General features: G+C 52.7%; 1 protein-coding gene across 1 annotated transcript; it reads left to right on the plus strand.

Moving 5' to 3' along the window:
* The first annotated feature begins 67 nt into the window (after positions 1 to 67).
* CCR7 (C-C motif chemokine receptor 7) lies at positions 68 to 9,717 on the plus strand. Its single transcript, XM_051794677.1, has 3 exons — positions 68 to 153; positions 5,128 to 5,177; positions 6,501 to 9,717. The coding sequence occupies exons 1-3, from the start codon at positions 144 to 146 to the stop codon at positions 7,563 to 7,565; spliced, it is 1,125 nt and encodes a 374-aa protein (XP_051650637.1). The 5' UTR covers positions 68 to 143; the 3' UTR covers positions 7,566 to 9,717.
* The last annotated feature ends 2,751 nt before the right edge of the window (positions 9,718 to 12,468 follow it).

Consider the following 12,468-nt stretch of genomic DNA (forward strand, 5'->3'; position numbering starts at 1 on the left):
CACCAGGGTGCCTGGTGTCACCGGGCTCCTCGCAGGGGGCAGGAAGTATAAAAGCAGAGTTCCCCGAGGAGGGTCTCTGGCAACAGCTGGAGCTTGTGATGCTCTCACTGACACCGTGACCAGATCCCTGCTGGAACCACACCATGGTTGGGGGTGAGTACCTGGGCTGCAGCCTCTGGCTGTGTCTTCAGCTTTATTGATGGTGCTCGAACTCCTGCCCTGTGACACGGGAGTGGGACGCTTCTATCGGAGTATTTAAACAGTATAAAAGACTTTCATCTTCCTCATTTTTACTATTTAAAAAAAAAAATAATGCACAGTTCTCTTTTAGAAGCTCAGAAACCTCAAATGACTTCAGAAACAAACAGGCAAAAAACAAGTGTGGAGGCAATGTTATGGGCTCTTGTGTCCCAAAGCAAATGGGCTCTTCTTGCACAGTTCACACCTTTTCTTCTGTGTTCTTAATTGAAAAAAAAAAAAAAAAGAGAGAGAGAGAACACTCTCTCCTTGGCAATGTTATAATTCAGTGAATAAATCGAGGAATTAGGAGCAAGTAAAGCTGAGGTTGTTTGCTAAGTCCATCCAGTCTTTTGCAAATTGTTTTTATTGATGAATATCTGCAGGAACACTGGGGATGCAGGAGGCTCTGGGGATGCAGGAGACTCTGGGGATGCAGGAGGCTCTGGGGATGCTCCAGGGATGCAGAAGGCTCTGGGGATGCAGGAGCAGGCAGGAGGGGCCGGGTCCCACAGGACCCTCCAGGCAGGAGCAGGGAATCTTCTCATGGATGCCTTCTCACAGCCTCCGGCAATCAATGGCTAAGGAAATTCCTGGATTTCAGAATCCCTGCATCCAAAACAACACACCAGAACCCACCTGGACCTGCCCACCACACAACACTCTCCTCCTGTTTAAACTTCTGGCCTTTGCATCATCCCATGGGCGTTTTGTGGCTGCTTGTTCCAAGGGGTTTGGTGTTTGGGGGCAGCTGAACTCGAGCTTAGCTCCTGGAAAAGGCAAATCGTGACAGGGAAAAGAAAGAGTTAGAATCTGACAAGAAGATTAGGATAGTGTTCCTGCTTTGGGGTTTTTGTCCTACTGTTGTATTTCAGAGGAATATTCCATTCCTCTGGAAGATGCCCAGAGGTGGTGCTGTCTTTGAAACGCTTCTGGCTCACTTCAGCCTGAGGCTTTTAACTTGCTTATCCCTGCTTATCTAGTCCTTTGATTCACACTTTCCTGAAAGGAGTGGAGGCAGATAATTATTAACTTTCTTCTGTAACAGATCAGTGAACACAAGAAATAAGAGCATGACTGGGTTTCTCTGGTCTCACTCCTGAAATGAGGTGTCCTTGCCCTGCCGGTTGTGAGGAGGGGAAGGCAGGGAGCTGTTAACTGCCAAAAGCCATTAGATCACTTAGGTATGATTAACTTTTCTCAGAAATACCCAATTCTTCCCCCAGAAGCCTCTGTGCTGCTGGTGAAGAGGCACCAGAAACTGGTACATGTATGAAGATGCAGAGAGTAAGTTACTCCCTGCCTACACGTGTGCTGGGCAGGAACTTTTGCTTTGCAGTTCCAGGCGACCAAAAAATGTTCTTTCACCACGAGGGTTTGGCCAGGGCAGGTTTGCTCAGCTTTGCCAATGGTCCCCAAAGCCTTCCCAACGCTCCCTAAAGCCTTCCCAGCCTCTGCTTTGCTCTCATCCATCCCTGGGCAGTGGCTGCTCCCCCGGCATGAGCCAGACCCGTGTGGGCAGGAGCTGCCCTGGTCCTTTGTCCAGCCTGGTTTAACCACCCTCAGGGTCATGTCTCTGCTCCTCTCTCCTCCTCGGGGCAAATGTCCTGCTTCCAAATATTTCTCACTGTCAGAAGCTTTCCCAGGTGTACCTGGGGGGATTCACTGTTCCTGCAGCTGCTTGTACCTTGCTTACAATTAGCTGCTGATGCTGAGGCAGATTCAGATAAAATGAGTGGGATTTACCTGTCCAAACTCACCCACCCTTCTGCCACAGCACAGCCCAGGTGCCCAGCCCAGGACACCTGAACCACGATTTAAAAACATCTCTTTCTTTCCCTTTGCTATTGAGGGAGCCTGAACAGCTCACCAGGTGTCGAGGGATGAATCCCACTCCCTGGGCTTAATCTAAGGAGGAAGATTGTCAAAACTCATGGGCTGCCATCCCCTGCCATCAACAGACCCCTTCCCTCCTTCATTCCCATGGAGCAATTCCCCTTTCCACCTGTCCCTGGGTCCTGCAGGACAGGGACAGCAGCAAACCAGCACCTCCCAGGCTGAGGGACGTGGGGGCTGACACGGGGCTTTATGGCCAGGCTGACTCATTTGCTGTGCTGGGGTTTTGGTATATTTTTATAAACAAGGTTTCTAGTGCAACTGGTTGTGGGGATTTTTGGGAGGGTTTTTTTTTTTTTCCCTTAATATTTTGAGGAACAAAACCTTTAAGAACTTTTAAGAAAATACCCAGAGCAGCCAACTGCCAGGGGGTGTGAAAAAAGAAACAAAAAGTAAGGAAATGTACCTAAACTGGCTGATAAACTGCAGAGCACAGCTCATGTCTTCTCATTTGCTTCTGCCCAGTGCCCCAGGCCCCAAGAGAACTTAGGGGAGACCAAGGTTCTTGTCCAGTCTCACTGAAACCAGTGGCACAGACGAGCTCAAACTGGTGTGTGAGGAGAGGGAGGCTGCAGGGCCTCTGGGCTTGAGCCTTTGCAAATGTGTAACCTGAGGTGGGGGCACAGCAAGAGGGGGAGAGACAGCACAGGCTTTCTTCATATTGAAAAGTCATTTGACATTTAAGACACTTGAAACAGCAACTGAGAGGGGGAGGGAAAACTGTGATGATCTTCAAAGGAATGATATGGGCTGAACTGTTCCAGGAGTTGGTTGAGTCACGTTTTCAGTCCTGTTTTGTTAGACCTTCACTAGGTGATAAGAAAACAGAACACAACAGAGCAGAGCAGCCCTCACCAGGGCTGGGCACTGCCACTGCTCGTGTTCAGCCAGGGCTGGGCCTGGGGTTTGCAAACCAAGCCATGGAGAGCAGCTGGTGGAGTTGGGTTTAGGTCGGTGCTTTCCTCCCTGGAATGAGGGTGGTTCTCCTCTGCCTCCTTTTATCCAGCTGCCAGGGAGGTAATTGCATTTCAGGCCTCAGTCCCTGCCTGGTGGGGCTGAGCTGGGCCAGCACAGGTTATCACCCACCCACAGGGACTTATCATCCATCCACAGGCAGCCACAGCATTAACCCCAGGAGTCCCCAAGGAACCAGGCTATTCAGGAGGAGCAACAGAAGAACAAAGACTCCCATGGCTGGGTTTTTGCAGAGATCAGGGAAACCCTGTGCCCGTTTCCCAGCAGGGAGAGCAGCTACAGTCTGGGCTTGCTTAAATCACTCAGCAGGTCCCAGTCCTTGGGCCTTTCCTTGTATTTCTTGTGTAACGTGCAAAGTCAGAGCAGCAGCTCGAGGGGGAGACAACCACACCAGACACCAAACCTCTTCCTGCAGTCTGGGACTGCTCAGAGTGAAAGCCACTGGCCAGAGAGAACAGACAGACAGAAGCTCCCCTGTCTCCCCTCAGGCCCAGCCTTGCTCTGCCCCCCTCCTGACTAACCCGCACTGAGGGTGCCCTGGTGAACCCCTCAGGTCCCCCCAGGAGGATCTGGAGAAGGTGAGGGGTGGGTGAACACAACCAACTGCATGAGTATAAAAGATGAAAATGGGGGGGGAGGTGAGACACAACTGCTAGGGGATGTTGGGGAAGGCTGTTACACAGGCCTGGGGATGAGCAGCGTGAGTTTTCACACGTGGCTGAGGATCTCTCACCCACACATCACCCGTCGTGTATAAACAAACACCCCCAGTCCAGATACTGAGTAACTCTGTCTGTTATTAGTGATGCTGTTGCGTGTGATTTGATGTGGGGACATGGTGCAATGGGTGCAGTTACCTGAATAGTGCAAGTTCAACATCCTGGTCCTGGTGCAACACCTGAGCAGGAGCCTGACAGAGCAGGGAAGGGCACAAAGGAGCTCTGAAACAGCAGAGCTGTGTCCAGCAGACACTAAGCATGAGAGGGGCACAGGAATCAGTCACATTCATGAACAACCAGGCCATGAGGAGCAAGGCAGAGTTCCTAGAAGAAACAGGCAACTGAAAGCCAAAGGCAGACATCCCACAGATATCCCACAGGGAGAGAGGGGCTGCAGTGTGGGGAGCAGCCAGGGCCTGGAGGGACATCCTGGGGCAGCAGCACAACACTCCACAACCAATGCCACTGTCCCTCAGGGAGGGACTCTTCTGCTCACACCAGAGCAGAGCCCGGGGCTCTCTCACTGTCACCTTCCAGCTGAGCAAACTTTCAGTGGCAACTGCTCGAGGTAGATGCTGGTACGAGCTTTAAATAGAGAGAGGAGAAAGCTGTCCTGGTCCCTGCCCTGCAAACCACAGCAGGAAGAGCTGCTCGGCTGAGATTGCTCTCACCACCATCACACCTGGCTCTGAATTCAGTTCTTCCTCCCAGCTGTCAGCGTCCTGTATCTCCACATCCCAAGGCAGCAGAAGCCAACTCTGACATTTAGAGAGGAGCAATAAATTTCAGGCAGTTCCAGTTCCATCTGTCCCAGGGGGGAGCTGGCACTGCAGGGGCACAGCTGGGCTGGATTTATGGCCCTCACAGCTGGCTGTTTTCACGTGGGTTAAGCTGCACAGGCACAGGGGACAGGCTGCTGGCTGCCTGCAGGGAAAAGTAATGGATGAAATCAAAATGGGTGTGCTGTGCACAAGTGTCCTCAGCTCTCAGCCTTCACTGGACAGGGCTCTGAGCAACCTGGTCTGGTTGAAGACGTCCCTGCTCACTGCAGGGGGTTGGACTGAATGACCTTTAAAGGTCTCTTCCAACCCAGACTGTTCCCTGGTTCTGTGAAGCTGGAGGGAGCAGACTCCTGAGACTTCATCCGTGCTCTGACAGTAACTTGTGTGACCCTGGGTTATCCTGTTGGCATCTTCACCAGGTTTTGATTTCCCCAGCTGTGGGGGCTCTGTTTTTTCAAACTGAGAACCACGTGGAAAGCCCCAGTGAGCCACTAACTCAGCATCTCCTTCTTTCCTAGGCAAGAAGCTAAAGGTCACCCTTGTTTTCAGCCTGCCGCTCATTTTTCAGGTAAGATGTTTTTAACAACATTTTGAAATCCAGCTGCTCTGTGTTGTGGCTAAAGAGAGATCTCAAAAACTCAGAGCAGCCACCCACAGCCCCAGAGGTGTGTGGGGACAGGGCTGCTCACCCCAGGATCCAGCCGTGGGAGGTGGGAGGTGAGAGCAGAGCCCTGCTAGAGAAACACAAACAGGAGGAACAAAACCAAGGAGGGAAAAACAGTGGCACAAACGCTGTGATTTTCAAATGGCTGTGGCTGTGAGAGTCCCCTGTCAGCCCCAAAATGAGCATTTCCAGGACAGACAGGAGCACCCTATGCTGACAGTGGGGAGCAGTTGGTTCCCTGCTCCCTGCAAATCCCTGGTCAAGGTGCCAGGCTCCGACCAAGGGCTGTGCTGGAGAGGGATGTGCCCAAGGAGGAAGAACCCAGTGTCTTCCTCTGCCCATTCCTGCTCAGAGTCACCCTGACCAGGAAGGAGAACCCCAAGCACGGAGCTGTGCCATGACCTGCTCCCAGACTGGGGCCTGGCCCTGGTGCCTGCAGTCCCAGGCAGCACCAGCCCCCCCAGGCCCTTGGGGCTCCCTGAGGCTCAGGCAGAGCCGAGCAGCCCGTTCTTTTCCCTTTCACTGCTGGGAGGATGTGGTGAAACCAAACCTGCCGAGATGGCGAGCACAGAGATGCTCGTGATAACGGGGGGGGGTATCCAGGGGAAACCTTTCATCTCTGTGCGATGGGGAGAAGGTTCTGGAGACTAATAAGTCACAGAAAGCAGGGCACAGATACCACAGGCTCCCTCTGCCCCACAGCTTATGGCAGTGTAGGAAGATGAAACAAGAATAATCAGAACTGAAATCAGGGGCCTGAAGGAGACGCCGGTACCGCGTCTGCGCCGGCACGGAGCAGCTTCCTGCTGCACTCACTGCATTTCCTCACCGTCCCACTGCCACCTCTGTTCATTTTTGATTTAGCTGAAGGATGTTTTATTTCTCACATTTGACCCACCAGCCAGCTGTGTACACACAGCTGGAGGTGGGCCCTGGAACACTCTGGAAAGCTGCCACACGTCTGAGGGTTTTGCAGGTGTTACTTTGGCTGAGCATTGAACATTTCTGGTGGAATTCCCACTTGGAGCCCCCCAAAAAGCCCCCAACCCCCCCACACACACTTGTGGGAAATGTTTTCAGCCACAAGGCCATGCCAGCTCTGTTTGTGATGCTGGCACGAGCCAGCTCTTGGGAACTCCCTGAGACTCCTCTCCAGGCTCCCTTCCCAGCACGGCCACGCAGGCACCGGGTCCCATCCCAACACTCGTCTCTTCTCTCCTGTTGTAGTTCTGTGCCGGGGACAACGTCACCGATGACTACGACTCCAACAGCACCATCGACTACAACCTGTTTGAGACCCTGTGTGAGAAGAAGGAGGTGCGCTCGTTCCGCGCCGCCTTCCTGCCGGCCATGTACAGCCTCATCTGCTTCACGGGGCTGCTGGGCAACGGGCTGGTGATGCTCACCTACATCTACTTCAAGAGGCTGAAGACCATGACGGACATCTACCTGCTGAACCTGGCTCTGGCAGACATCCTCTTCCTGCTGACCCTGCCCTTCTGGGCCGCCAGCGCGGCCACGCACTGGCTCTTTGGGAAGTTTGCCTGCAAGGCTGTTTACTGCATCTGCAAAATGAGTTTCTTCAGCGGGATGCTGCTCCTGCTGTCCATCAGCATCGACAGGTACTTCGCCATCGTCCAGGCGGCCTCGGCCCACCGCCTGCGGCCCCGCATGATATTTATCAGCAAGGTGACCTGCGTCATCATCTGGCTCCTGGCCTTCATCCTCTCCATCCCCGAGCTGGTTCACAGCGGCGTGAACAACCTGGAGACCCACCCTCGTTGTTCCATCATCGCTCATGACCTGCAGACCTTCAACACCGGCATCAAAGTGTCGCAAATGGTGTTCGGCTTCTTAATTCCCCTGCTGGTCATGTCTTTCTGCTACCTCGTCATCATCAGAACGTTACTCCAGGCCCGCAACTTTGAGAAGAACAAAGCCATCAAGGTCATCATCGCCGTGGTCATTGTCTTCGTCGTCTTCCAGCTGCCCTACAATGGTGTCATGCTGGCCAAGACCATCTCGGCCTTCAACCAGACCAGCTCGTGTGAGGAGAGCAAGAAGCTGGACGTGGCGGACGACGTGACCTACACCCTGGCGTGCTTCCGATGCTGCCTCAACCCCTTCCTCTACGCCTTCATCGGCGTCAAATTCCGCACCGACCTCTTCAAGCTGCTGAAGGAGCTGGGCTGCCTGAGCCAGGAGCGCCTCTGGCAGCTCACCAGCTGCCGCGAGAGCAAGAGGTTCTCCTTCGCCATGGAGACAGAGACAACCACCACCTTCTCCCCGTGAGCCGAGCCCCAGGCACGCTGGGGCCAAGCTGGAATGGTTCTGAACACTTCCTCTATTCTGAACTCCCGGCAGAGCAAAGCCTGCCAAGCTGCAGGGAAGGCGAGAGGAAAACCCAGGAGTCTCCCCCTGGGGAGAAAATCCAATAGAATTGTCACTAAGAGCAAAGCAAGGGAGAGGTGGTGAGTGTACAGTTTCTCCTGCCGTTTCACCTTTAGTTTAGTCTTTCCCAGTCAAAATCAGAAATGCCCAAAATAGAACATTTTCCCTAAAAGCAACAAATACCCAGAGAAACAGACACTGGTGCAGCAGAAATGTTTGGTTTGGAGCTGAGCTTCCAGGAGCATCACCCTTGCTTTGGATGTCACTTTTAACAAGACAACCCGTTGCTCTGCAGCCCTACAGAAATGCCCCTTGCACCGAGTCAGTCCAAGGCAAACCAGCACCCACAGCCTTTGCCCCACCCTCGATCCAACACACAACACCAGCTGTGGAGCACCCGAGCACATGGCTCTACTCTGCCTTCCCCCATCAGAAGCCAGAAATGTCCATAACTAATAACAAATCCATACAAATTATAGCCACAATTTCAATTACTTTGTACAACACTGTGGCCACTCGTAGGTTTGTCGGGAAAAGCACAAATCCCACTTCACTTCTGCCTGTATCCTGTTTCCGTGCTATCACCTGCTGGCTTCAAGAGACAAACATGAGGGTGGGTTTTCTCCTTCCCCTCCCAACCAATGTGTCCTTCTAGCAGGACTTCAGCTGCCTTTGAGGTCAGATCTGTGTTTCACTCATAAGCTACTGGGACGTGTTTTGCCTCGGTGCTGTCGGCACCAACTAAGACGCCGCTCGCCGGGGTTTGATCTAAACACAAAGGACAGTCATGTGTGGAAAATCCCTGCCAGGGCCACGGCAGCTGAACAGCAGATTGCCATGGAAAGTCTGTCATGGAAAGTCAGACCTTGGAAGAGGCCGGGCTGTAATTCCAGTTGGCGCTTTCACGGGAAGAGCGAAGATTCCTGCTGACAGATGACCACCCTGGGAAGCGCCGCCGTGGGACAGCTGCACGTCAGGGGGAGCTGCTGCAGGGCCTGTGCAGCTGTTCCTGCCCTTGTCCTGGGGGCTCTGATCCCACAGCTCTCCCACAGCCACTGGAGAGAGCTCTCAGCCAGGAGCCTCTCCCAGGGCTGGCGGGGGAAGCCTGTCCACGTTCCCCTGGACACACAGGGCCTTGTGCAGCAAAACACTCACTAAACAGACATTCATCCTCTTTCAACACACAGATCCATCGGCAGTGACACAGGGAACTCCGTGGACTGCAGGTTGGAAAGCATTGCCTTAGGGACACAGGGACTAAAATCAGCCTTACAGACCTGCCTGCCACCATAACTAAATCAGTTCTTCACAAACCATTTGGATCTGGGGTATGGCATTTTGCCAGGAGCTGGGATTTGGGAGGAAAGGATGTTCTGCTCCCTGTTACCTGTCTGTGCTGAACTGCTGAACTCCTTTTCTTTTACAATGCTCAGGTGACTGCACAGAAGTGCTGCTTCTCTGTCACGTGGAGCAGGGGGTGACAGCTGACACTGAACAGTCATTTGTCCTTGGTTTGTTCCTTGTCCTCACTCGAGCAAGGCACAGCTCCCGAGAGCTTGGCCAGAGCAAGGGACACGCCCAGCACAGGGGCTTTGCAGTTTTCCTCATCAGTAACAATAAATTCTTAACGAATATTCAATATGTAAAGCTGCTTTACACAGACAAAGCTCAATCTGTTCATGAATGTACCCTGAGAACACACTGCTGCCACAGAACCTTTCATGCAGAATCCGTTCACCTGATCCAGAGAGGAAACTGCTCCACCAGCACACGGAGCTGGACTTGTCTCCTGTTGACAAAAGCCATTCCCCTCCTGCAAATGGAGAGGTCTCCAGGTCTCTATGGGCCACAGGACAACACGCAGCTGCTTCCATAAAAGAGATCCAAGGGCATCATGTGGGACAGCTGGTGCCTCAGTGAGGCAGTGGCAATGCCAGTGAGCAGCTTTCCTTGTTTAAATTTAATGGACAGAACAAATTTGCATCTGATTTAGATGAGTCATGTTAACATCGGCCTAAGATCCCAACTCGAGGCTCCCCACTGATGTCTGAAAACTGACTGTATTTTGCTATTTGTGAAAAAATAAATTATAATGATTTAAATAAAATATCTTTAGTTTTCCATTGCATTTTCTCCATCCTTCTACAGTCCCTGTCACCTCCTTTTTGTCCTGTCAGGAGCTGTTTGATCAGCTCAGCCTCGTACCGGTGCTGCCCTGCAGGAAAGGAAGCATGTAAAATAAACTAAATAGAAATAAGTTGGTTTACTCCATCTCCTGATGGATTATACTGGAAACAAGTCACCAGCAGGTTAAGGAGTCTTTATTTTAACTATTAACCCATCTGCCTTAACGCTGCTCCACAGCTGGATATACGTGATGGCTGCTCACCAATGATTAAGTGAAAAGCCTTTGTGCTGTAGCATTTTATTGTTCACTTTTAAATTAAAATTCAGCAGTAAAACACAGTGTTACTGTGGGAATTGCCACAGGGAGAGGCAGCAACCACAGCTCTGGGGGGATGCAACCCTTCACAGCCAGAGTGAGAGTAGGAACTGCGACTAAAACAGGCCAGTGTGGCTCCATCAACGTGCACACAACGTTCCTTCCCGACCCACTTGTGCCTCCAGGCACTCAGGGATGACCCACATCCTTTACAGAAAGGGTCTTGTGAATTGCTACCACAGAGTCAAAGAGGAAGGACCTCAGAGAACGGGAGCAGACACGAATCCTGGCAGGTGAGTGCCAGAGCTGAGGCCCATTTCTGCTTTCACTGAGCGACAACAACTCACGGTTTCTCCGAAAAGAGAAAGCACGAGGTGAGTTTCAGCATCTGGCCCAGAGGTTCAAGAAGAAAAGGGCCGCAGGTTTGCCATAAACTACATAAAAGTAGAAGAGACAGCAGCCACCCAGTCAGTTGTGTGGAGTCTGGGTGGTTCCTGCAGTCCCTTTTCCACGTTATTGGGGGAAATCTTCATCACTTGGACTCCTCGTTGCTCTGGGTAAGCGTTGCTGCTGGACATTTCTCCTTCCCTGACAGTTCCTTATCTGTGCACGTGGATGTTTTTAAGTTATGGCTTGAAAGCCCTTAGTGCCAAATGGATATGGGCTGGGTGAGAGGTAAACTGGAACAAGGAGGTGGTGAACTGGAACTGGGGGAGTTGGCAGTTGCTCCCACCCATTCCAGAGCAGGCACTGGTGTGTCCCCCTCCCTCCTTGTGCTGTCCCAGGTGCTGCTGCTCCCCATCATTTTACTGCTGAATGACCTGATTGATGGGAAAGGGAAGGGGAAAGTTCTCCAGGCAGGGCTGTGGTTTCTGATGTGCCTCCTGGGCAGCTGCGGGAGGGAAGTCCTTGTCACCCTAAGAAAGAATGAGCTGGAGATGAGAGAGGCAAACCAACCCTAAAAATACTGCCCGTGGGTGATGAGGAAGGGTGGTGGCAGGGCTGCAGCATCAGAATAGCTGAGAGGGGGCCATGGCTTCCTTCCCATTGCTTCTTTTACAGGGAAAAATAACCCCCACTCCTGTTCTGGGGTGGAGGTGTCACACCTCAGGGGAGAACTTGTACAGCTGCCCTCCTCCCCAGCTTGCAGAGCTGCCTCCCCCAGAGGGGACAGTGGTGGGGGGGTTCTGTCCATCCCAGTGTCACTGTAAGATGGATCTGGGGAAAGTGAAGGCAGCTGAGATCTCACCTGCCCCTTGTCTGTGTCATCATAAGCAGCTTCATGAGCTCAAAGCAAGTAAATCAAGGGGTCTGACCAGGACTTCTTATGGATTAGAAGGTGGCAGGGTCAGCTCAGAGCCAGCCGTTGGCAAGAACACACAGCCAGATTATGAGGAAAAATAACTAGAAATAACAGCACCGTGCTGCATTTAATGACAGCAGCACAATCCACTCCTAGTCCACCTTACAGCCCGTCCTGCTCCTTCCCCAAGCACTAAAACAAGGCAAAACGTCCCTTTGCAGAGCACTGACCTGGCTCTGTGCTCACACCACGCGTGGGAGCCCTCCCGGCCTCTCGCAAAACAAAACACAACTTCACGTGCTCGAGTTTGGTGGAAATCGCCCCTTTCCCAGCCCGGCTCTGACAGCCGCCGACCTGCCTCCACCCAGAGCCACTCCTCACGTCCACTGAGCCCCCGGCTCTGCACGGCTGAGTGTTACCCGGGCACGGGAGTCGAACCTCGGTATTAAACCACCACCTGTCGCTGCCACAGCTTGTTGCAAAAGCCTCGTTCAGGTCTGAGCAGGGAGGGAGCCTTTGGGCTCACCTGCTCCACGTGCAGGACGGCTGCAGAGCCACCTCAGGCACAGCTCTGTCTCTGCTGAGCCCGTGCAGCTCCTCCGTGCGCGCGCAGGAACCGAAACTTCCCTTCCTGCTGCTTTGTTTTTAGTTCAATTGTCTAAAATAAGATAACGAGCAGAGAGTTACTTTCCTTTCTGTGCTGCTGAGAGCCCGGCACAAAACTAATTGTTGGGTGACTTTGGGCTTTATTGGGAAACCCGTGTGAATGCAGGGCAGTTCTGCAGGAGAATCATCCTGCAGGGCAGGAACAGGCCAAGTGTTCCCAGTGGAATGGACAAAAAGGCCTTCCAGGATTTGGAGTCTGCCCGTGCTGCCCTGTACCAAAATCAGACCTTCTCCCACTGATTTCCAGCTCCTGCATCCTGCAGGTTTTCCCCACAGCTTTGTGCCTTCTCCTGAGAGAATCTCCTGAGAGAATCTCCCATCTCCATGTGAAGCTCAGCGAGCAGACACACGTGTCCAGGTGTGCACACGTGTCCAGGTGTGCACACGTGTCC

This window comes from Manacus candei, unplaced genomic scaffold (genome assembly GCF_025592945.1).
Source record: "Manacus candei isolate 608988 ecotype Guabito, Panama unplaced genomic scaffold, ASM2559294v1 h1tg000040l, whole genome shotgun sequence".
NCBI classification, from domain to species: domain Eukaryota; kingdom Metazoa; phylum Chordata; class Aves; order Passeriformes; family Pipridae; genus Manacus; species Manacus candei.